The sequence below is a fragment of the Adiantum capillus-veneris genome, chromosome 4 (assembly GCF_014529385.1).
Source record: "Adiantum capillus-veneris isolate H3 chromosome 4, ASM1452938v2, whole genome shotgun sequence".
Taxonomy (NCBI): Eukaryota; Viridiplantae; Streptophyta; class Polypodiopsida; order Polypodiales; family Pteridaceae; genus Adiantum; species Adiantum capillus-veneris.
In genome coordinates this window covers 96,191,510-96,215,533 of record NC_140934.1, presented here as the reverse complement: position 1 = coordinate 96,215,533, position 24,024 = coordinate 96,191,510, and the positions used below count along the sequence as shown (strand labels likewise).

Below are 24,024 nucleotides of genomic sequence, written 5' to 3'. Positions count from 1 at the left end.
CGTACAGCTACCATGTCAGCACCCGTGAGGTGCGATTTGCAGGCAGCTGTGCTGTAACTTGGGCGTTGAGTTCCACATCCAGTTGTCTTCTACTCTGCTCCTGTTGGATAGTCGTGACACGTCACTATTTTGTGGCATACTCTGGTAGTTAAAAGGTGTGAGTCCCAACCATAACATGCATTTCCCAACAGAGAATTTTGTGCTGATGATACAAGACCATTGTATCAAACAATGTTTCAGATTTGATGCATGGATAGGCTCCATGACGTGACTCATGTTTCAGCTGGTATGATAGGGATGCTATCGTTTGTGATTTGCTGTTGTTTTCTTATATTAAACGCTCATTGTAGTATCTTATAATCTATGCATGTTGCTGCCTATGCTAAATGACATTGGACAACACTTTGAAGGTACTATGGAAGTGGAAGGCATATTCTTTCTGCAGGTCATGATCGGGCCTTTCGAATGTTCTCAACTATTCAGGTACTAAGGCTGTCCATCGAAGACGGGCTTAACAGTTGCTTACTTTGATCTGGAGGATACGTTCATAGGACAACATGGTTTAGGCTGAGATGTTTGTTTGGCCAATGAGATGCTGATGTCCAGTTTTATACAGCAAATGTTTTGAGACCTTCTGATTATATTATGGGTGTCCAGGATCAACAAAGCAGGGAACTTTCCCAAGGGCATATCGCTAAACGAGCGAAGAAACTCAAATTGAAGGTATTAATGGGTATGGACCTTTGCATGCTTGAGAGTATGTGGGTTCTTTGCATGCTTGAGAGTATGTGGGTTCTCTTTCATGTTCAGATGTTTACCTGATTGGTCAAGTATCTTATGGTGTGCCATAATCACGTTGCATTAATCTTGAACAGGAAGAAGAGTTAAAGCTTCCTCCGGTAGTCTGCTTTGATGCAGCAGAAATACGTGAACGGGACTGGTGCAATGTTGTGACATGCCATGTTGATTGTACTGTGGCTTATACCTGGCGATTACAAAATTTTGTGATTGGAGAACAGATTTTGAAGCCAACTGTTGGGACTAATCATGGGTCTGTTGAGGTAGGTAGACCTGGAACTATCCTGATCTCTCTCTCTCTCTCTCTCTCTCTCTCTCTCTCTCTCTCTCTCTCTCTCCCCCCCCCCCCCCCCCCCCCCCCCCTCGCTCCCCTAGAACAGCATCTTCTATGAATAAGGGCACAGGATCTTCTATGAACATCTCCCTAGAGCCCGACACAAACTATACAAAGTGGTTGATTAAAATAGGGGTGTATCCCCCAAAAGAGTCAGAAAGCAATCTCCAAGACTATTCCTTGGTTTTCAACGTCTCAGTTTATTACATGTATAATTCTATTAGTTTTGATTACATTAAGAAGTGGAAATTTCTCCTCTTATGATCTCATCAATGCATCAGCACAGCTAGAGGAATATTATCTGTGTCAATACTACAAGAAGGGATGCAATTGGATGAGAAAACCATTATGCTCTGAAGGGGAATGTGGCCGTATTAGAAGAAAGATCTGGAGCAGGAATTCAAGGTCTCTCTTTCTCTCATTTTTTCAAGAAAAAGCATCTATTAATTAAACAGCTCAGGGGCTTAGATCCCAAGATAAAATATACCAAGTAGTGGATTGCAACGGAGTTGTATTTCCAAATATGATTCAAAGCAATCTCCTACACTAATTTTTGGTTGCCAACCTGTCCCAGCTTCTTACAAATACAATTTCATTAGCTTTGGATACATCAAGAGGTGGAAAATTTCCCTCATACGTTGTCATTAACACAGCTAGAGGAATATCATCTTTCTTGGTACTACAAGCAGGGATACAAGGTAGAAGAAAATCATCAAGTTGTACAAAGGAATGTGGTGGTACCACTGCAGAAGTAGAAGGAATGTCTGGAGAAGTAATGGATTGTGGAATCTTTGCATCATTTGTGTCATGGGCACACTCATGGAGATTGGAGGGGGTGATGGAGGGCCTCACTAAAGTCTTGCGCACGGAGACAAACGAGAGCTTGGAGAGGGGAGTACCTAGTACAAGGCTACCAGTGGGAGTCTTCATAGGTGTATGCGACACATCACTTCTCGAGGCTCAGATGGAGTGGCAATCCTCGACATACGAGAGTTGCAGTGCAGAGTATGGATTGTAGCCAGAGACCTTGGGGTCGGCTTTATGTGGATAGTGGATGAGGCTACAACTACAGGAGGAGCGCTTTCTTTATATTGCCATATGCTACTTTTCCTTGTCAGGGGCGAAGTTTGCAGGTGCAAAAGGAGACACAAAGGAGGATGGCCTTGGAGAGGAGGAGAGGGAGGAGGGAGATACACTCTCACCACATGCATGTCTCGTAGAGGGGATCTTGGAGCACTCTACCTTGGGAGAGGTCTTCCCCATGGGAGACTTCAACGGGTAGGCAAAGAGCTGGTAGTGTGAGACATATGATTCTGAGGAGTAAGTTTCTACCCCCCTCGGATGAGGTAGGCATGGAGACGACCTTAAGCGATACGACGACACCCATACCATATTGGTGCCACGTATTTTGACTAGGGCCGCAACATTGTCTCATTATGTATAACGAGATGGCTTAACCTTAAGCGATACGACGACACCCATACCATATTGGTGCCACGTATTTTGACTAGGGCCGCAACATTGTCTCATCATGTATAACGAGATGGCTTAGAGGCCCATTCAAGGACTGATTTGTATCCACCATTAGTCTGATGAAGGTTGCACAATGGATTGCGCACTCGGGTCTATAAAGGCTCTACACTTGCAGCATTTCGGACCATGCCCCATAATATATGGTATGATGGAGTGCAGAGATCTCTACAAACGACGTTGAGCACGGAAATCACTCAAGGAGATCATAGAGCACAAGACCCATGAGATCACAGAGCGCAAGGCACAAAGAATCTACCATGCCTTCAAATAGCCACTGATATTGGAGCCCCAGTACCCACGTCCCACCCCATCGCCATTCTTCATGGATGTGATGGTAGTAGAGAGGGCCATCCGTCGCTTACAGCATGGCCGGTCCACAAATTATAAGAGGTATGCAGAGTAAGCACCTCATATATGTAGACTATCCCGATTGGCCACTAGGTTGAGTTGACCTCATATGGAGAGAGAGAGGGGCTTAGAGGACCATTGATCCAAGAAAGCAAGATAAATGCACTGGAAGGTCGTGTGGCGACTCTCAGGATGAAGAGATTGCGTCACTCAAGAAGGATCTCGCTGAAGCACGATCAAGAAACACTCTTGAAGAGGGAGAATTACAATCCTTAGTAATAGAAGAACTCAACACGATCAAGGAGCAAGTACGGGCCATCAAAGAAGGAAAAGAGCAGCACAAAGAAATGACGACTTCTTGGTTGGATGTTATTACGAAGACTCAACAGAAGGCGGATAAGGCGTGAAATGGACCAAGGTTGTCATGAAAGGAAAAGGTGTCATCAAAACTAATATCTAACCAACCCGAATGATTTTCTCATATTAAACTGATCGTTTAATGTGGGAGAATAAACGGGAACAAGGGTTAGAATAGAGACATGTGGCTTTCAGATCTATCTCAACATGGATCCAATGGTAAAGGGGTCCAAATGAGAGATGGTGTGTCAAAGAGCAAGGCTAGCTAATGGAGCTTAAAGACCTTAGGGTTAGCTTCAGTAAAGACCTCCAAAGATTAGTGTTAAAAAGTCCTTTGACCTTACGTAAGTTAGGGTTGAGCTTGAGGTGGGAACCCGGCCAAAGCTTGATGTGCTTGTTGTGCTTGATGACTAAGGTGCTTGAGGTGCTTGTTGTGCTTGCCAGCTAGGGAGCTTGAGGTGCTTGTGGGAACACCACCCAAGCTTGAGGTGCTTTGTCATGCTTGCTGATTAAGGTGCTTGAGGTAAGGTGTGCCGAAAGTCAAACCACTATCCCTACAAGGAGGGGCGAGCCCTACAAGAGGGGGCTAGAGAGAGCACACACACACCCTCACACAAGGCAAGCTTAGTACAAAGAAAGCAAAAGGGACACTTGTCAAGCTCCTCCTCATGTTGTCCTCATGGTGTGCCTAAAGCCTAGTGGTTGGCCACCCAAGGGGTCCAATGATAAATTAGTAGCTTTAATTAATTGTTTTTGTATTTATCAAGTCCTCTCTCTCAAAGGGGAAAGGGGGACACTTGTCCCAAGGCTAGCATGCTTGCTTGATATGCATCTTGCTTGTGATTGGCCAGACTTGCAGGGGTCCAATGAGCTTCAAGGCTTATGCTAGAAGAGGGGATCGACCAAGGAAGCTAGGGGCATGCTTGGGGGGTATGCTCTCCCCCCCCTCTCCACACACACACACACACACACACACTCTCATTGTGTGAAGTGCAAAGTGCAAGAGGTCCATCTCCTTCTCCAAGCAAGTAGAGAAGTTGAGAGCTTATACCAACACTCTTGGCTATGGAATGCAAATCCAACCAAGAACCATGCTTCAATGCTTAAGCTTGCCATCTTCTCCATCTTCATTTCTATGCTATTATGTATGCTAGCATGAAGAGTGATGATAAGTGAGGAACCTAGTTCTTTCTCCTATGAAATGTTTCTTCTTCCTCTTCCCTACCCTCATTCCCCGCTAGCTCTCTCCACCTGCGAAGGTGTTTGAGGCCTTGAGACTGGGGCTTGGGATAGTTAATGCTTTCCACAAAGTTTATGTTATGCTCGTGATGCACGAAGCTTTCCATCTTGATTACATCACCTAGGTCACAAGGAACACAAAGATTGTATTGTACCAAGTCTCTCTTGATGGGAGAAAGTATAATACAAATGCCTATTTGAGGGGGGACCGGCTTCACATAAATCCGGTCCTCGAGTGTTGTCATGTTCTCTAAACTCTCTTGCAAAAGTATTGTTCATGCCAAGTTAACTAAATGCTATGTTTATGTTGCTACCATCAATCAAGTTCACCCTCTATGCTCTCAAAATAATTTCACCAAAGTATTTTCTTTAATTTTCGCTACTCTCAAAGTTAATAGGTCATTTCCATTACATTGGTATCGGAGCATTTGGTTTCTCTTTTCTTGCTTAAGAAGAGAGGTCTTTAAGTAGCCTATAAATGGTTGATTTTGTTAATTATAGTAGGGAAAGTGGGACTGGGATCTATTATCGGTTTTGTTGAGTCCACTATGTGGGATATGGTGCAGACCTCGGGAGCTTTGGACTTAATAATGAGGTCTTTTTAGACTTGCCTACGGCTTTACCATTATTGAGCCATAAGAAGTTCGAAAGGAGCTAGCCCTTGGCAGCTTTGCAATATTAGACCCACTCTACTACTCTCTATAATTAACCAATTCTAGCCGTGGGTGTAGATACTTAAGTGCCGATTTTCAAAGGCTAAGAGGAGGAGCAACTAAGGTTTTGAATTGCCAAAGCATACACTAAGTACGTACACAAATTTTGTTAACATGGCTGACAATAACCACAAGAGAGTAGAATGAAAATTGATAACTTTGATTTTGCACATGAAGGTGCTAATGATGATGCCCCCATGTTTGTCAATTATCTTTTTACTAGGTTGCAGCAAGCTATAGGCAACCCTGCTTTGCAAGCTGAAGTTTCTCAACAACTTCGTGCTTATGGGATTTGCCTTCCTCTCCAAGAGGAGAGAGAGCTTAGGAGGCCTCTTGAAGAGACCCCTAAAAGAAGACTCTCTCCCATACAAGAGGAGTAATCCAAAGAGCAAGAAAGCAATGAATCCCTAAGTTCCTCTGAAGAAGTGGCTCCAAGAAGAGGGCGGTCTAAACGATCGCCAACTCCTTCCAAGAGGAAACGTTCAACCCACAATCCTTCTCCTCGTCACTCCAAAAGGGAAGAGAGGAAACAAAGGATGAAAAGGGCAAGAAAGAGGTCACCCTCTTCTCCTTCTTCACCTTTCTCCTCTTCCGACGAAAGCTATGGCTATTCTCCTAGAGAATACAAGAGGGGAGGATATTGCAAATCTTACCCTGCATGGCGAAGGTCACAAAAGCTCAAGAAGTTCAAAGAGGGAGGAAAGAGTATCTCTTTTCTCACCTATGATGGCACCTTTGGTGCCACCGACAAAGTATTGGCCTTCATTCAGCAATTTGATGCGGCCTTTGGAGAGGAGGGCTTCACGGAGTCCTCCAAGCTATGCCATGTAGCTATGCATTTCTAGAAATCGGCTCGTCAATGGTGGGCTAGCCTTTGTGGCAACGACGAAGCCCCAAAGACATGGAAAAATCTATGAGTTTTCATCATGATGCAATTCCTTGCAAGCGATATAAAGGACGAAGTGCTTACCGAATGGCGTAGTTTAAAGCTTCTCTCTCATGAGTCTATCCACAAATATGTAGACAAATTTTGTTATTTTTATCTCAAGGCTACTGTCTTCCAAAAGATAGACTTCACCGAGCAAAAGCAACGATTCTGTGCGGGACTACCTGAAGGGATAGCGGAGTATGTCAACTCTCAACGGCCTGCTTCTATCACCGAAGTAATCCACCACACCATGGTTGCTTCGTGTATCAATTTCCAACAAGGGGCTAGACGGAATGTCAAGCCCATGGAAAACAAAGACAAAAATGATGCAAAGGGAAAACCAATGCCCAAAATTCTTCCCAAGGCAATTCCAGCAATAATAACAACAACAATCGGTTGAAGGAGAAGGGAGTTTACAAAGGTAAAAAAAAACTTTCTCCTAAAGAGCTTGAAGCTTTTCGCAAGGACCATAAATGTTTAAGTGTGGGGAGCTGTCACAAGATAGGCACCACGTGCCAATAGAAAAGAGCAGACTAAACAGACTTTTAACACTTCAATAACAACTGAACTGAACGAGAGAGACGACACGCGACACGGAGTGGCGGAATTCCACCCCAAAGAGTATTGGCCCCAAACCTTAGCGCCCCTTTCGGTATTTCTTTATATTGCATCAACACAGTACAAGCCGATACTCGAGACTCTGCACCTTCGCCAAGAAGCATGCCAGAAAATGAGCCCTAACCTTATATTTAAAGGCCCTTGGCCTGAAAAGCAGTTACAGTAAAAAGCTTTTAAAACTCACAAGCTTATGGTCCAAAAAGCAATGCCAAACGTTGCCAGCGTAATTTACAAAAATCCGTACAACCAGCCACGTCATCATGCCAGCGCAATTTTTGGAAATATGCCACGTCATCAGTTTTTGGCGTGTGTCCAGATCCTGCTTTATTTTCTTCCTTTATGTCACTTGGGGCCCCATCGAACGGGGTCCCCATAAGTTGGTAGGACTTCTTCTGTTACTTGTTCTTCTTAGGGTTTAGGCTCCTCGGCCACATCTGTAAGTTGGCTCCATTCTTTAGGCTTTGACACGTCAGTAGTTTGTTACAGGAGCAAGGACATGGCTATCGTTCTTGCCCCAAGAGGAATGATCGCAATGAGACTCCTAGAGCTTCCACCATCGAAGCTCCAAAAGAGGATGCTCATTGCAAAGGTTCACCTCTGTACTATGCTTGGGGAAAGGTAAGGGAGCATGATGTCTTCATCTTGTTTGACCTTGGCTCTACGCACAACTTTATATCAACGGTGTTGACCATCAAGTGTTGGGCATTCAAGCTTTTGAGATGGGAGATGCTGTAACGACCGACACTGCTTTCAAGGGACAGCGAGCCTCCGTTGCTCCCTTGATTGGGAAGTTGAGGCTCCATGTCCAAAGCTTGTCGACAAAGAAGACTTTTTCATCTTTCCTCTCCAGCATGAGGATGCTATCCTAGGGGCATCATGGTTCAACCGCATGGCTGCCAACATGAAGTTCCCTGAAAGGAGAATCTACTTCACCTATAGGGGAAAGAACATGTATATAGATGCTAGTGAGTTTAGTCGCACTATACCACTTGTAAATCCTCTTGCTTTTGATAAATCAATAAAGAGCTCAGTTTCCGCGTACATGATTTTTGTCAAAGAGTCTCTAAAAGATTCTAATGTTTCATCAAATGTAAATGGTAGGAATCAAGAAGAGTTAGACTTGTCTAATTTTCTAAAAGTATTCCAAGATCTGTTCATCGATGATATCCCTATGGATTTACCTCTAAAACGAGGGGATGGTGACCATCAAGTTGAGCTCCTACCAGGAAGCTCACCGCCTAACAAGCCTCCTTATCGAGTTTCCCAAGCTCAACAAGAGGAGATCATGAGGCAAGTACAAGAATTGGTTGACAAAGGGATGGTGAGGCCTAGCTCCTCTCCCTTTTGTTCTCCAGTCCTATTAGTGCAAAAGAAAGATGGTACATACCGTATGTGTGTGGACTGTCAAGCACTAAACCATATCACTATCAAAAATAGATTTCCCTTGCTTGAGGTAGAAGATCTGTTTGATAAGCTACAAGGCTCTATCTACTTCAGTATGATTGACCATTAAAGTGGCTATCATCAAATAAGGATAGTGGATGAAGATATTCTATAGACCGCGTTTCGTACAACGTTTGGCTTTTATGAATATCTAGTCATGCCTTTTGGCTTGACTAATGTACGAGCCACGTTCAATCGTTCAATGGAGAAAATCTTTAGACCCTACCGAAAATTCACTGGAGTGTTCTTTGAGTCTTTGGAGGAACACAAGCAACATCTCCACGTGATTTTTTAAGCATTGAGGGAGAACAAGCTTTTTCTCAACCAAAAGAAAAGCGAATTTTTCCTTCAAGAGATTCAACACTTAGGTCATATTATCTCTCAAGATGGTAGCCGGATGGATCCATCGAAGTTAGAGGTAATAAACGCATGGCCTAATCCAAGGAATCTACATGAGCTAAGAAGCTTTATTGGTATGTGTGGATACTATAGATGCTTCATAGTAAAATTTTCTCAAATAGCATGACCATTACATGACTTAACAAAGAAGAATGTTAAGTATTCATGGATTGCTAAGGAGCAAAATGCTTTTGACAAGCTCAAAGAAAAGCTTACCTCCCAACGAGTCCTCATGCTTCCGGATCTCTCAAAGCCATTGAGGTCCAATGTGATGCTTGTGGTGATTGCCTTGGAGCAGTCTTGCTTCAAGTAGTCTTAGGTATTTATGAGAAAGAGCTTTTAGCTGTTCTACATGCCCTAGACACATGGAAGCACTATTTATTGGGGACTCCATTTTTCTTACAAACCGACCATCAAAGTCTCAAGTACTTCATGACGCAAACCAAGCTTTCCGACAAGGCAAATTTTCTTTCGCAATTTAATTTTCATATTGCTCACGCTACGGGTAAGCACAATCAAGTGACCAATGCACTTTCACGACGACCAAAAGTTAATGTAGTGTCTATAGCTACTCACAATGATCTATCTTCTATGATAGATGAGTATGCTACTGACCCTGACTATAGAGATATACTGTGAGCCCTTGCTTTGGGGAAAGAAAGAGGAACCATTCACCTTGCAGGATGGTTATCTTCTCTACGGAACTAGGCTATGTGTTACCTATTCCCTTCGTGAGAAAGTCATGTATGAATCCCATGCTCCTCCCTATGCCGGTCATAGAGGCATTCAACCTACTCTCCGAGGAGTAGAGATTTTCTATTGGCCTACCATGAAAGTGGACATACAAGAGTATGTTTCAAAATGTGTAGTATGCCAAAAGACCAAATATGATAGAGGGAAGCAACCTGGATTACTCTAGCCATTGCCTATCCCAAATTCACCATGGGAGAGTATATCCATGGATTTTATCTTTGGATTACTCAACTCTATCCATGGGAATACGGGAATATTGACGATACTCCATAGATTTAGCAAGCAAGCACACTTTATTCCTGTCAAAAAGACTATTAAGGCACACCAAATGGCAACACTCTTCATATCACAGATTTTCAAACACAATGGATTGCCGACGTCCATCGTGTCAGATAGAGATCCTAGGATGACGAATAATTTCTGGAAAGGTCTCTTTGAAAATCTAGGAACAAGATTGAATTTCTTTTCAGTCTATCATCCAAAAGGTCTCTTTGAAAATCTAGAAACAAGATTGAATTTCTTTTCAGCCTATCATTCACAAACGGATGGCCAAAGTGAGATAGCCAATCTTATGATACTCGATCTACTAAAGACTTATGTTACCGAAGTAGATCAATGCTCACAATGGGAAAAATACTTCACTCTTGTACATTATATGTACAATAATACTGTACAAACTAGTACGGAAAAGCATCTTTTGAAATCATCGAGGGAAGACCTAAAAGTCCCTTGCTACTTAAAGTACATGGGAAGATCTTCGTTGCCGATGAGTATAGCCGTGACCTACAAGAATCTTTTCAAAAGATTAAGGATGCTATATCCATTTCTCAACAAAGGAAAAAAGCTGCTAGTGACAATCACAGAAGGGCCTTATCGTTCAAAGAAAATGATTCGGTCTTACTTAAGTTTCCTAAGGCTTGATTGAGGCAAACGACGGGTAAAAATTCTACAAGCCATCAAAAGTATTATGCTAAACTAGCAAAAAGATACTACGGTCCTTTCCAAATCTTGAAGCCCATCAATGAGATGGCTTATCAACTCAAGTTGCCCAACCATTGGCTCATACACAATGCTTTTCATGTGAGCCTACTTAAGCCCTACAAAGGAGAGCCACCAAGCGAACCAATTATTGAAGACCCTCCCGAAATTGAAGACCAAGAAGAGATGCTACAACCCGAAGCTATCCTTTGGCATGAAGACAAGGTCCTACGACATGGTAAGATTATCCGATGGTATCTTATTAAGTTCAAAATTTATCCTTTTGAAGATGCTAGATGGATGCAAGGAGTACAGCTTAAGGATAGTATGAACCTTGTCAATGCTTACATTGCTACACTAGAGTAAGCAAATGCACAATTGTTTTTTTCAAAATGATCAATGTTTGTGTCTTATAAGACTAGTTCTCTTTTTTATTGAGCACAAATTTAAGTAGTATGCATGCTTAAGAATCATGTTTGTGATGATGACGTCTCTCAAACACCAAGTAGAATTTGACACTCTACTCTGACAGAATAAAATGGACTAACGAGCAGATATGCTTGCGGCAACTGTATCTCCCAAGCACCAAATGGATTAGTCATCCATCTTGGAAAGATGTCGTAGGGAAAGAAGGGATCCTCTACCCGCTAAGAAAGGTTGACTAATGACTAGGGATCTCTCTCTTCTACCTCATAGTCCAGGACGACTATGATTTCAGGAGAGAGGTAATGTCATAAAAACTAATATCTAACCAATCGAAATGATTTTTAATATTAAACTGATTATTTAATGTGGGAGAATAAACGGGAACAAGGGTTAGAATATAGACATGTGCTTTCAGATGTATATCAACACGGGGCCAATGGTAAAGGGGTCCAAATGAGAGATGGTTTGTCAAAGAGCAAGGCTAGCTAATGGAGCTTAAAGACCCTAGAGTTAGCTTCATTAAAGACCTCCAAAGGTTAGTGTTAAAAGGTCCTTTGACCTTAGGTAAGCTATGGCTGAGCTTGGGGTGGGAACCCAGCCCAAGATTGAGGTGCTTGTCGTGCTTGATGACTAAGGTGCTTGAGGTGCTTGCCGTGCTTGCTGACTAAGGTGCTTGGGGTGCTTGTGGGAACACCACTCAAGCTTGAGGTGCTTTGTCATGCTTGCTCACTAAGGTCCTTAAGGTAAGGTGTGTCACGATTGTGACTATGTTAACAGCATTACATCTACTCCTAGTTGCAGATACGCGAAGTGCCATGCCAAGGAGGACCCCTACGTTTGGATGGTCACACCCCTTCGCTCAAAAGACGTGCCTCTTCGCCAAAAACCACGCTTCTTCGACGATTGGTCACACCCCTTCGCTCTATGGGTGTGACTCTTCGTCCAATGGTTACAGCTCTTCGCCGAAAGGATATGTCTTTACGTCCAAAGTCATGTCTCTTCACCAGGAGACGTGTTTCTTCATTTCTGTCTCTTTGTCTCCTACATAAGGAGCCTATTGTATTCAATTTCAAGCAGTCATTAATCAAACACAGAGTCTTCTGAGTCTTTCTTTGAGTTCAGTTCAGTTTCTTAAGTCTTAATCATGAGTTTAAGTACTTAATAAAGGATTAGTACCTAGAATCCTTACAGTGGTATCAGAGCAAAAATTTTCCGAGACCCTAAGGTTGTGAGCCTTTCATCCTCGCCGCTGCACTCTACCCCCTTCCCGGAATTGTATGGAAGCAAAGGAAAGATGGCATACTAGCTACCAGCTTAATGTGAGGTATTCCTAAACTCTACCATTTACATCCTTAATACAGATATATGTACGGAGGGATGACATACCCGATGTGCGTGCGAAAAGACAACTCCCTCAACCTCCCCCTTCTCAATCGGAAGCCTTAATACCCGCTGAGAAAGCTGAAGATTCAGAAGATTCCAGTTCTTATGTGACAACCAATAAGCACATAGCTCCTTCTTTGGCCGTGATCCAGGCAAGAAAATTCGCCTCATCACTGTCCTTGCAGAATATAGTCTTTGTCTCTCTACGGATACCAAATGCTATGGTGAATGATAATTTTTTAAACTTGAAGATTCCAGACCTTAGCTTCAGCGGTGCAAAGGACAAAGCAGATACAGACTATTGCAGCATGACTTCAGTCTCTGCAATTGAATCTTTGGACACAACTTGTTCGAGTGATAAAGCTTTACAGATGGATATACCTTCAGACACTACTCTGTCTCAGTCTACGACAGCCCTTCAGGAAGATTTTACTGTTCCAGATAAACCAATGGAATCCCTTACAGTATTCAACCAATGGTCATCACTCAACAGAAAACTCAAGTCAATTTACTAATAATTTCACTCGAAGCAGATACAGACTCAATCTTTTATTGGACAAAGCTCGAAGTTACAAATAACTTTGACAAAGGCACTTATCAAGTTGCAGATATGATCAGTTTTCAGTTTGGCAAAATAGTCATGGTCAATAACAGTGCCATGGCCTGGGACTTAACAGAAAGAGCTTTGGATGCAGAAGCACTACAACAATACATTTCCTTCTTTCCGGAGTTTCTACAACTACCGTGGGTTTTATTTAAAGAGGGAGGGAATATCACGATTGTGACTATGTTAACAACATTACATCTACTCCTAGTTGTAGATACGCGAAGTGCCATGCCAAGGAGGACCCCTACGCTTGGATGGTCACACCTCTTCGCTCAAAAGACGTGCCTCTTCGCCAAAAGCCACACTCCTTCGACGACTGGTCACACCCCTTCGCTCTACGGGTGTGACTCTTCGCCCAAGGGTTGCAGCTCTTTGCCGAAAGGATGTGTCTTGACGTCCAAAGTCATGTCTCTTCACCAGGAGACGTGTCTTTTCATTTGTGTCTCTTCGTCTCTTATATAAGGAGCCTATTGTACTTAGTTTCAAGCAGTCATGAATCAAACACAGAGTCTTCTGAGTCTTTCTTTGAGTTCAGTTCAGTTTCTTAAGTCTTAATCATGAGTTTAAGTACTTATCAAAGGATTAGTACCTAGAATCCTTACAAGGTGTGCAAAATTCAATCATCAATCCCTACAAGGAGGGGGCGAGCCCTACAAGAGGGGCGATGAGAGAGAGCGCGCACGGCGCACACACACACACACAAGGAAAGCTTGGTACAAAGAAAGCAAAAGGGACACTTGTCAAGCTTCTCCTCATGTTGCCCTCATGGTGTGCCTAAAGCCTATTGGTTGGCTACAAGCATTCATAGGAAAGCTGATGTATCTCTGCGGTGATATCACCAACTTCCAAGGCAAACCTAAAGATTGCCTAAGAGAAAGCTTGATGAACGGGAAGGGACCTGCATGAATGCGATGGAACATTTAGCCATTACAATGGCGCCACAGGGTCCAGTAAGCCGAATATTTGACCCTCATAAAGAAGATCGCGAAACGTTGTAATGTCGGTGAGAAAATGCCAAATGCCCAAAACCGTTTGTGGAAGACTATGCCTAGAAAACGGAGCCGTATACAAGCCGATACGCGGCGAAGGAAATCTCTAGTAATGCAGCAATCCCACAACAAGTGGCAAACATTCTCTTCCGCAATCGAGGAATGGACACAGGAAGAAGGGCGGATATGACATGCCCTAAGAAAAGTGTCGATTGGGAGCACTCCAAGCAAACAACGCCAAAGAAACAATCGCTCCTTCAAAGGCAGTTGGCTTTTCCATAGGGCAGAGAGAAGCTTCCTCCACTAGATATCAAGTGCAAAAGGGCATTACAATGGTCAGCAAGCCAGGGTTGTGGTAGAAGAAGAGCATAAACTCGACTGGCAAAAATATCTCAAAAAGGCATTTCCTGAAGATTCCAATCAGACGTGCGATCACCATCAAGCAAAGGTGTAATGGAAAGAAAATCAAGCAACATGTGCTGAAGCTCTCTCCAGAATTGATGGTAATGCATGGCCAATCCAAAACGACGAGCGGCGAAAGGAAACTCTAAAGTGTATCTAGTCGCATCCACCACATCCTCAACCACACGAATGCCACGACAAGAGAGAAAGTAAGCCTGGCGAGGCGAGCGGTCGACCAAAGTAAGAGAGAATGCGCGGCTCCAATGAAGACTCTCCAAACGAAGAGAATCAACTTCTAGCCGAGCATTCCATGATAGATGAATCGTAACCTCTTTCCAAGCAGATATCAAAGTAGAAGCAAGAGGATATCCAGGAATGTGCCCTGCCATCTTGCCAAATACCACCTCCCAGATAGATGATTTTCAATGGCCAAATGAGGAAGTAACAACATGCTGACTTAGGCATGCAAACACAAGAGTCCAAGGATGAATTTGTTGCGCAAGTGTAGGGAACAACATAGCTTTTCTAGCAAGAACATGCTTGCGCAAGTCCAAGATATTAAGACCACCAAGACGTTGAGGAGTGCAAAGCTTCTCCATCGACATAAAACGTAAGCCTTTTTCACGAGCATGAGTCCGCCACAAATGAGACAAAACCGGCTGACATGAGAGAATCAAGACAATGACGAGGCCAATGCATCAGTGGCAAAAAGAACTGAACATGTGTTATTAGGATGCTCTGAACGATTTGCAGTCGAACATGCAATGGCCAAGTTCCAGTAATTGCAATTTGACATTCAATCGTTGCATAACCCAATCCACTTTTTGAGAGTGAGTGACATTCCATCCAATTGGATACCCCAAATGCCTAGTAATCAGATTCGGAGGAACAATCTCACCTGGCCACAACAGACTATGCCAATCGCAAGAACAAATTGGCAGAAGCTTCAATTTACAAAAGCACCTTCTAGGATCCCTAAAGACGTACTACAAGCATCCCTAGGACCGAACCCTAGGCACCTCATCATGGCAGCAATGAAGTCCCAATGTACAGCGTCAAAGGCCTTTTCAATATCAACTTGCATAAACTATTCTCCAGATTGAGTCCTAGCACCAGCTTTATCAATTACTTTTAGTCTTTGGTTTCCAGTTCGGCTTTTTCTTTTTTGGGGATGTATAGCGGATATACCATACATGTACATTGACTTGTCTCATAGGCCGAGTTCGAGTTTTTGAAAACGTTAATGAAATTCCTCATTCTCTCTCCCCCCGCGCCGTGTTCTGCTTTTCGAAAATGTCAATAAAATACTCTCTCTCTCTCTCTCTCTCTCTCTCTCTCTCTCTCTCTCTCAATAAAATGAAGATGCATTCAAAATTTTTATGGATATGTTCAGGCTTGTGCGTTGAGCTCTTGTGGGAACTTCGCAATCATTGGAACCGAGGCAGGGCATGTGGAACGGTTCAACATACAATCAGGTTTAAGCCGGCAGATTTACCATGATGCCAGTTTAAATGATTACAAAGCTCATGAGGGGGCAGTAGTTGGACTTGCTTGTGATGGCACCAACAACCTGATTATTAGTGGCAGCTATGATTGCCATGTCAAGGTAAGCTGGGCATGTGACAACCTGCATGTTGATTTTAGTTTTGTCTTTCTCACGTTGTTATGCTTTGGCTATGTAGGTGTGGAGTTTCAAAGGGGGTCAAGAGAAGAGCAGATGGTTGTTGGGATCACCGCTTGTAAAGATGATTTTCAATCGAGGGAGTGGTTCGTGTTCCTTTCATATATGTCCATTCTCATTATGGTTCTCTAATCAGACAGGACACATCGAACATCATGTTGTGTTTCAGGATTGCTTGCAACCGTGTCATATGATCTGGTTTTGCGCGTTTATGATGTCGAAGCTGCAAAGTTGGTACGCATGTTTGAAGGTCACAAGGATCGTGTAACAGATTTGTGCTTTAGTGAGGACGGAAAATGGCTTTTGTCTTCTGCTATGGATGGGACCATTAGGGTTTGGGATGTTGTTTCATCGAAGCAGTTGGATGCAATGCGTGTTGTGGACCCTGTGACCTCTCTCTCTCTGTCTCCTAGCATGGATATGCTAGCAACAACTCACATTGGACATAATGGAATATACTTATGGTGTGTATTTAATCTCATTTTTCCTCTTTTTACAAACCCCCAAGTTTTGATTATTTGTTTCATGATCATAGGGGCAACAGGCTGATTTATACCAGCACGATGGACTATGAGAATGCTGGGAGTGGAAAAAGGGTGGTTGACAAATCATTGCCTACTGTCCCCTCTGCACATGAAAGCACAGAAAATTGTTCGTTTATTGAGGATCCAACAGCACTCAAGACTGAGCAGAGAGGGCTGCAGCAAGAAGAGGAAGATTTTACTACCAGCTCTCAGATCATGCCTCAGTTGGTTACCTTATCGCTGCTTCCTAAAGCTCAGTGGCAAAGTCTTCTACACCTCGACATTATTAAGGTCTCTCTCTCTCTCTCTCTCTCTCTCTCTCTCTCTCTCTCTCATTGGCACGGTTGTATGCATCTATTCTTGAGCAGCAGCTAGTAGATGGGCAGAGAGGGAGGGGATATGCGCAGCCGGGCAGGCAGGGTTCAGGAGGGGTTTTTCTACTCTTGACCATATCTTGACACTCAAAGCCATCATTGAGGAGGGCAGATCGCATGGGAGACGGATCTATTGTAGCTTTGTGGATTTCCGCAAATCTTTTGACATAGTGCCCAGAGCTAGATTGATGCGTAGATTACAGCAGATGGGAGTGTTCACAGAGCTCATTTGGGGGGTAATGGCATTATACAAGTCAGTAGTGGGGCATGTACGCACCTCAGAGGGTCTATCCACACGGGTTCACTCCACTATAGAGGTGAAGCAGGGCTGCCCGCTCTCTCCTACTCTATTTGGTATGTATGTGGATGAGGTTTCTGACTACATTGAGAGAGATGGTGATAGAGGTGCACAGCTGGCAGGGACATGGATACCACTATTGTTATATGCTGATGATATTGTGTTGATCTCCGACTCTCCGGAGGGGATGCAACGTCACTTGGATGCTTTGCATAGGTTTGCCCAGGAAAGTGGTTTGTCCGTCAACCTTGGTAAAACCAAGGTCATGGTATTTAATACCACCCACACTGGATCAGGAGGTCAGCACCCACATTCACATACGGCCAGGAGACAGTGGAGTATACAAATGCTTACACTTACCTTGGAGTAATTTTTAGTGGGCCAGCATTTTCATTGAGGAGGGCAGCAGAGACTAGATTGACCAGAGCCGATGCAACATTGGGTAGATTGGAAAGGATGTGTTCACAGGTTGAGTTTCAGGAGCCTCCGACGAAGCTCTGGTTCTTTGACACTTTGGTGGCTTCTGCATTGGTTTATGGAGCTGAGATTTGGGGACCTTCATTGGATCAGCACGGGAGGACAGGCCGCTGTGATGGATGGGGGGACATGGAGAAGCCTCTGGTCTCTCTGATCTCGCGGCTCATTAGAGCCAAGGCTTCAGTACCATGTGCTATTGTACGAGCAGAGCTAGCTACCCCCCCACTAGTGGTTGAGCCGCTCACCAAATCTGTCTCCTTCATACACCGCATGTGGGAACTTCTTAGAGACAGATATGTCTGCCTTGCACTTGAGTCCTCTCGACAGTTAGCCATGCAGGGAGATACAGCATGCTGGTATGGGGAGATGACATCATGGTTTGAGGGGCATGGGTTCAGCATAGACAGATTGCCTCCCTTCCAATACTCACTGGATGCACCCTCTCTGACTCTTACACAGTCCGGGATCACGAGGCTCATCCGCCAGGACTTGACTTAGCTAGACACCAGGAGGACATGGATATAGCCAGCACAGGAGATGGGCACGAAGATGGCTTTCTACAGAGAGCATCTCATCTAGCTTATGGAGGATGGTTTTGTGACGAGGTCCAGATACATGGACACGCACTTGTGCATGACCAGCCATGCTCTGGAATACCGATCCACCTCCAAAATAGCCAGGGTGTACTGAAGGTGGTGGGAAGACCTGTTGCATAGCTTGTAGGTTGCTTCCCTGCCCATTAGAACCAGCTATAGGCTGCTGAAAGGTGGCGGGCTGAACTGGTACAACTTCAAAGACTGGCATCTCAGCCACCTGTTCTTGCACCTTAGGCACAGGTTGTGGAGACTGCATGTTCTCCGTCAAGTGTACAGGTGTTTCCATTGACTGTGCGGTATGAATCACCTGTGCTCGAGCCTTAACAGGCTTTTGAATATGATCCAGTGACCCAACTTGCTGAGACGGAACAGGAGGTTGCAGAAAGGCTAAAAACCTCGGATTCTGCATTACTTGTGTGAACATAGCCACAGCAGTAGCCAACTGGGTCCTGAATATATCGTCATCTGTCTGTGGTGGTCTTGAGGACTCACTCACTTCATGTGTCTGTTGACCCTGTGAAGAGGAAACCTCTTCAGTCACATCATCTGGTCTGGGAAAAAGTGATTTAATCCCGGCGATGGAACCATGAAACCGGCCTGTTCAATCCAAAAAGGGCGGTAGACTTTACTTCAAACCTTGATTTAGCTTTCACCCATTATTAGTCGTCTATTTTACCTGTACTTTCAAGACACAAGAGAGGGGAATGGGATACAGATGCTAGAATGCACCTGTATGAGAAGACCGACACCAGATTGGCCCCTAACTTAGGCGCCCCTTTCGGTATTTCTTTATTGTTTAGAAGAGGGAATATACGCTGTGGTTCTTTCCAAGCTGCCCCGCACAACCTTGGCTGAATTTTGACTGTTTTGGCTTGATTTCGGCAACATAACTGTACTAGAACCCTTCACAGTCAGTATTCCCACGCATTGGCAGACTTTCCCGACGCATACGGGCACTTTGCAAAACCTGGCGAGAATCTGCAGCACGCTGAATTCTCTGTTTTCAGCCCTGAAAATGCGCCAGATCGCCTGCACAATGGTCCGCTTGCGTACCCGAACTTCTTGGGGGTATTAGAGTCCGTTTAGGGCCAAAACCCTAAACCTGCAAAAATACACAGCAGGCTGTAATTTACTGTTTTGGGCTCCGTTTCGCGTGCCGGTCGCATCCGTAGCAAGTCCTCGAGCTCCCGCACCTGTAGGGCTACTTGCCCTTTGAATCGGACGAGATTTCTGGCGTGAAACCTCTCCGAATTCACCTGTACCTGCGGGGGATTAGCCGCTAGCTAATCCAGTACATGTGCAAGAGGTTCTTGCCTCGGCAATCGTGCATGAACCCACACAACTGTACATTGGTCAAATGAAAAGCCCACTGGTGGGGCATAACATACTGCCAAAGGGGAGAGAGAGGCCAGTGCGTAGCGTGCAGGGTATCACTCCTGGCACCGCACTGTGCATAAGAGGGAAAGCAAGCACTCCGTAGCTCTTAACCTGTGACAAAACTGAAAATGAGGCTCTCCCTCTCTTAAATTCAGCGCCAACTCTTGTTGCATGAGGCAAGTGCACCAGAAGGTGCCACTTGGCACATTTACAAGCATTTTCCCGTTTCGGGGTTGCCGCCTAAAAATCTCCCAACCGGCTGCCCAGTTGACTTCGCGGCAGAGTAAGAAAATGTTCCCTTTGTCATTCCGGAGGTAATGACGTCAACACATTTTCAAGTCCCAAAATAGCAGTTCCTTAAATTTTAGGAGATGCTGCCATTGTATCTTTCTAGGTCATCCGACCCTCTTTGTACACTGCGGCCACATCCAGAACTGAAATGTAGCCTCTGTAGCAAAGGATTCAACTTTGGCTAGTCAATGACCCCACTTTGGCTAACCATAGTCTTTGTCCAACCTTAGTGCTATCTTGCCTTAGTGCTATCTTGCCCTCAGGCTTGGACTCCCTCTGAACAGTTCCACACTAGCTATGCAATGCAGGGCAATTAGATTTCCCGAGGGGTGTTTGCAAAAGGTGAAAGTAAAGAGATAATAAGAAAGAAATCAACAAAAAGGATAGATAGTAGTCACACGCTGGTGACAAGTATCATTTCATCAGGGAAATACTGGAGGATAAGCAACTTCAGCTTGTCAAAGTTCACACCACAGAAAATCCTACTGATCTACTTACAAAAGGACTTCCCTCAGAGAGCTTTGCGCATTTTTGCAAGCAGTTAGGTATAGGATAGTACATCACTTCTCTACATCTCTTGTATATTAGCTTGTATAGTAGCTTCTCTCACACTTAAAGTACCACATTGGACTTTAAGTGGGAGGTTGTTGGGGTATAAAGCCCAATGTGGTCGCCCAGGTAAGTGGGCGGGCCGCCAGGTATGTACACGTATTCTTTTGTAAAAACCTAATAAGAACTCACTATGCTCTACACATTACAGTAGAGCGAGTTCACCATATCGTCATGCTCTTCTTCTCGCACTCTCTCTCGCGTCGCACTTCCGCTCGTACTCCTTCAGCTAGTACTCCGCTATATCTCCCAGTCTCGATCCGTAGCTGATGTGAAGATGTGCGTATCTGGCCAATAGCACATCGTATCTGGCCAATAGCTCAAACGATGATGCCTAACCCCATGTATGGTGTCACGGGCATGCTACCAGGGTTTCAGAGCACTCAAGGCCAATTTGGGATGCCACAGGCAAATTTTGGTATGGCTGGAATTACAAATCAGCAGCCAAATATGGCGTTTCCAGGTCAAGTTAATAGCGGCCAAGGAACACAGATCAACCCTAATAGTGTTCCCATGTTTCAGTCACTTCCATATGACAATTTAACGCCGCTGGAGAGGCCAACTCCGTACAAAGAAGGTGGCAAAGGTGTGTCTTTCACGACCTTTACACGGTTTGATGACAGGAAGAAGGCTCTCTCATTCCTCCAGCAGTTTGACAAGGCCTATGCAGGGGGAAACTTTACAGAGGCTTCAAAGGGCCGCAAGGCAGCCACTTTCTTGACAGGGAATGCGGGACAATGGTGGACAACTTTATTGCTTCAAGGGCAAGCTCCGTCCACATGGATTTACTTCAAGCAGATTTTTGCAGCAGCATGGTTATCTGATGATTTTGAAGCAGATGTCATGACAGAATGGCACTTGCTTAATGTTGCTACTTGCAAGAATCTGGATGACTACAATCGGAAGTTTTGGAAAGCTCTACTTCCAGTAACTTCCTATAGGTTTGTGCCATTGACAGAACAGATTGAAAAATACTGGTGTGGCCTACCCAAAGGATTGAGAAAGTACTACACAAAGACCAAAGTCACTACTTTGACGCAGCTCATCGAGGTAGCAAACACTGGCAATGGTTTGCACAAGGGAGAAGATTGTGAATTCAATACTGGCGTCAAGGAAGGATCAGCCAAGAAAAATTCAGCGAAGAAGTATGTTTCCAAGGAGGTTCCTAAAGTGACTCAGGAGCCGGCCAACGCAGGGGAAGGCAAAGCTTCGGCTGAATCAGAAAAGGGGCCAGTGAAGAAATGGAAAAGACGTTTTCCTCGCAAGTCTGAAGAGCAAAAGAAGGTCCTGAGGACAGAGAACAAATGCTTTATTTGTGAGCAGCCTGGCCACATTGCTTGCAATTGTCCCACAAAGAAAAGGCCAGCTGAGTCTGAAGACAAGGAGGACAGGAAAGGAAAGAAGCCCATGGCTGGTCTAGTGCCAGATATGGTGGGCGACAAGACAAATTTAGATGCAAGTGAGCTTTGCAAAGCATGGGGAAAGGTCAGGGATCAAACAGTGCTTATCTTCTTTGATCTAGGTGCCAAAGTCAACTTCATTTCCCCAGAATTGGCTTCAAAGTTGGGAATCAGACCTGAAGAGATGGGGTATACAACAGAGGCAGGTTTGGCATGTCCTGGCCATACAGAGACTGTGACACCCATCATTGGAAAGTTGCGCCTACATATCCAATTCTATGTAGATGCTGAAGAATTTTACATCATGCCACTGGACGGATGTGATGTGTTGTTAGGTATTCCTTGGTTATTTCGTGTACAGGGAATCATGGATGCCTACAACAAAAAGATCACTGTACAGAGCAGGGGAAAGACTCACATTCTGGATGTAAAGCTTAAAGGGGAGTCTATTCCCACTGTATCAGCTTCTGCTATTACTTTGGTAATGAAAAAGCATCTTTCTGCGTACTTGGTTTTTGCACGAGAAGTGTCAGATTGTGATGAATCAAATTTATCTGTGTTAGATAAAGAAAGGTCAATGTTTTTACAACAGTATAGTGACTGTTTTTCCGATTCATTACCATCTCAATTACCGCCAGAGAGACCCGAGGACCATGCGATAGATTTGGTGCCAGGCAGTAGCCCACCAAATAAGCCTCCGTACAGGGTTAGTGCGGCTCAGCAGAAAGAGATAATGGGCCAAGTACAGGAGTTGTTAGAAAAGGGGTTGATTCAGCCCAGTTCATCTCCATTCTGTTCTCCAGTGTTGTTGGTGCAGAAAAAGGATGGCTCATGGCTTATGTGCATCGACTACCGTGCACTGAACAAGAATACCAGCAAGAATAGGTTCCCTATACCTAGAATTGATGATATTATGGACAAATTAGAAGGAGCAGCTATGTTTAGCAGGATAGATCTAAAGAGTGGGTACCATCAGATCCGCATTAGATCAGAGGATGTGCACAAGACTGCTTTTAGAACAACGTTTGGCCTTTACAAATTTTTAGTGATGCCCTTTGGTCTCACAAATGCTCCTGCTACGTTCAATAGGATGATGGACAGAATTTTCCGTCCACACCAGCAGTTTGTTGGTACATTCTTTGATGATATGATAGTCTACTCAAAGAATGAAGAGGAGCATAGGCATCACTTGGCCATTGTGTTCAAAGAGCTACGCAGTCATAGGTTGCTCATCAATGCAAAGAAAAGTGAGTTTTTTCTGGAAGAGATTCACTTTCTGGGACACATTGTCTCAAAGGATGGTGTCAGAATGGATCCTGCAAAAGTTGAAGCGATCAAGTCATGGCCAAATTTGAAGACGGTGCATGATGTCCGAAGCTTCTTGGGACTATGCTCCTATTATAGAAGGTTTATCCGAAATTTCGCTGAGATTGCTTCACCTTTACATGCTCTTCAAAAGAAGGCAGTCACCTTTAGATGGACACAGAAAGAGATTTCAGCTTTTAATCTCTTAAAGGAAAAGATGACTTCAGATCCAGTCATTGTGTTGCCAGATCTTAGGAAGTCATTTGTGGTCCAGTGTGATGCCTGCGGTAGTAGCATTGGTGCAGTGCTAATGCAAGATGGCAGGGTAGTAGCCTATGAGAGCAGAATTTTGCAAGGGCCAGAGATGACCATGCAGGTCTATGAGAAAGAGTTACTGGCTGTGATTCATGCGCTCTTAAGTTGGAAACACTACCTGCTAGGTGCAGATTTCGTTGTCCAAACGGACCATCAGACCTTGCGATACTTCTTGACATAGACAAAGTTATCTGAGAAGCATATGTGATGGGCAAATATCTTGTCCATGTTCCATTTTGAGATTGTGCATGTGGAAGGCAAGAAGAAGTTGTGGCTGATGCCTTGTCAAGGAAGCCACAAATTTCAGCTGTGTCAATTCCTTATCATCATGAACTTGATGATATGAGAGAAATGTATGCAAATGATGAAGATTTTGCAAGGGTCTTCGAGCAGCTAATGGATGGACAACGTCATGAACACTATCTTCTTAAAGACGGGTTCATGATGATGCATGGCAGATTGTGTGTCACAAAGCCATTGCGACGCAAAGTTATGGAAGAGAGTCATGTCCCACCGTATGCAGGGCATC

At 44.3% G+C, this 24,024-nt stretch overlaps 1 protein-coding gene across 1 annotated transcript in view; it reads left to right on the top strand.

Moving 5' to 3' along the window:
• LOC147459646 (transducin family protein / WD-40 repeat family protein) overlaps positions 1–24,024 on the top strand; it is a 133,518-nt gene that overhangs the window by 69,629 nt on the left and 39,865 nt on the right. The window contains exons 9-15 of the mRNA XM_086510859.1: positions 411–483; positions 658–723; positions 876–1,061; positions 15,642–15,854; positions 15,931–16,015; positions 16,099–16,393; positions 16,465–16,744. Of these exons, the coding sequence (XP_086366985.1) occupies positions 411–483; positions 658–723; positions 876–1,061; positions 15,642–15,854; positions 15,931–16,015; positions 16,099–16,393; positions 16,465–16,744 (1,198 nt within the window). The remainder of the gene's footprint in view (positions 1–410; positions 484–657; positions 724–875; positions 1,062–15,641; positions 15,855–15,930; positions 16,016–16,098; positions 16,394–16,464; positions 16,745–24,024) is intronic.